At 47.1% G+C, this 1,645-nt stretch overlaps 1 protein-coding gene across 1 annotated transcript; it reads right to left on the bottom strand.

Annotated features, from left to right (window-relative positions):
• Nucleotides 1–235: 235 nt before the first annotated feature.
• LOC105034177 (glutathione transferase GST 23) lies at nucleotides 236–1,395 on the bottom strand. The gene is made up of 2 exons (XM_010909227.4): nucleotides 1,022–1,395; nucleotides 236–916 (listed from the first exon to the last, which is right to left on the bottom strand). The coding sequence occupies exons 1-2, from the start codon at nucleotides 1,340–1,342 to the stop codon at nucleotides 443–445; spliced, it is 795 nt and encodes a 264-aa protein (XP_010907529.1). The 5' UTR covers nucleotides 1,343–1,395; the 3' UTR covers nucleotides 236–442.
• Between the last annotated feature and the right edge of the window lie 250 nt (nucleotides 1,396–1,645).

Below are 1,645 nucleotides of genomic sequence, written 5' to 3'. Positions count from 1 at the left end.
AAATTTTTTATTTTTTTTTATTGTCATTTGGGTGCGATTTGGGCCATCATAGTGATGGACTGGTACAACGGACTGAGTCTCACGCAACAGCTTCTTACGTGGAAGTTAGGACTAGCATTAAAGGAACCCTTGGCATCAACTTCCATACATTGATTTGTAGGAAGCATCCAAATGACTTATAATAAGAACCGAGTTGTAGACCGTTGAATTCAAACAAAGGAGTCCCACATGCCCATGTTATCAAGCAGAAGATTCTCTAACCACCAATATAATAAAACTTACATTTACACAACTAGAAACCATATTTAGAGCATCTAATCACATGACCGAACGCAAGAAGCTATGACCATAATATAAAGAGTCAAGTGCACCTACATGCACCTACTAAACCTATTACACTACCATAGTAAGCAAAACCAAATCTCAGAAAGGCCCTACCCTTTCAAACACTAGTGCTACTTTCAATAACTACATTGTTGTTGCTGTTGTTGGTGGCAACAGTGGTGGCGGTAGCGGTGGTGGTGCTGGTGCTGGTGGAAGAAGTGGTGTCTTTGAGATTAAGCATCAGTTGACGAATGCCTCTAGCATACTCAAGCAACCTATCGATGGCCGGAATGATCTCCTTCACCTCCTTCTGCTCCTCGAAGTCTCGGAGCCATGCATGGAAGAGGGGGAATGCCTCGGGGTCCACGAGTTTCACCTCCATGACTTCATCAAACACTGCAAGCCAATAGGAGCCGCATCCGAAGACAATGTCCAAGATACCGATCTTGTCTCCACCAAAGAACCTCCTCCCCTTGAAAGCTCCCTCCCTGAGCTCAGCTTCAATTAGCTTCAAATTCTCATGGACTTGGCACACAGCAGCCTTCTGCTCCTCACCTGATGATCCGAACACTGCGCCGGCGGCAGGGCCAAGCTGCATCAATTGCCATGCATCTAAAGCCTCGGTGATGATACAAAATAAGCATGGAAGAGTGATATAGCTTAACAAGTCTAGGAAATTAATGAGCCAGAAGGTAACCTTGTCGTCGGCGAAGTGGCACCAGAAGCGGGCAATGGCCCGCTCATAGGGATCAATGGGCATGATCGGGTGGTCAGTCCAGGTCTCATCGATGTATTGGAGGATGATGACAGACTCGATGATGGGCCGGTCGAGATGGAGGAGGATGGGGACCTTCTTGTAGACGGGGTTGTAGAGGAGGAGCGAGGGGCTCTTGTTAGTGAGGTCCTCCTCCACATACTCAAATTCTAGGCCCTTGAGCTTGAGGGCAAGTTGGACTCGGTGGGTGTAGGAGCTGGCCCATGAGCCGAAGAGTTTGAGACAAGAGGGGGACTGCTCCATGGCTGCTGGAATGGTTTGAGGAAGGGTTGGTTGTTGCCTTTCCTATGGCTTGCAAGCCAAGGGTTATATAGAAGAGGGAGGTGAGCCTTGGGGTTAATAGATGGGGCCCAGGGGGTTAACGCGGTTGTGCATGGGATGGGGGCCGGGGTAGAAACCCTAGGTTGATTGCTAAAGATGGCAGGCTTCTTCACCAAGCCACTCCTTTCAGTTTTGGCTTTCATTTCAAAAACTTAATTAGTAAACAACTATATATAACTAAATAAGAAATGACATACATAGCAAAATAAGGCATACGACGGATTA

Source organism: Elaeis guineensis, chromosome 1, assembly GCF_000442705.2.
Source record: "Elaeis guineensis isolate ETL-2024a chromosome 1, EG11, whole genome shotgun sequence".
Taxonomy (NCBI): domain Eukaryota; kingdom Viridiplantae; phylum Streptophyta; class Magnoliopsida; order Arecales; family Arecaceae; genus Elaeis; species Elaeis guineensis.
The sequence above is the reverse complement of the archived record's forward strand: the minus strand, read 5'-3'. Positions and strand labels throughout refer to the sequence as shown.

Excerpts from the sequence above, each read along its gene's own strand:
- LOC105034177 (XM_010909227.4), bottom strand. The coding sequence starts at position 1,342 with ATGGAGCAGTCCCCCTCTTGTCTCAAACTCTTCGGCTCATGGGCCAGC. Across the intron at positions 917-1,021 it reads GCCACTTCGCCGACGACAAG|CTTGGCCCTGCCGCCGGCGC; the intron begins GTTACCTTCTGG and ends CAATTGATGCAG.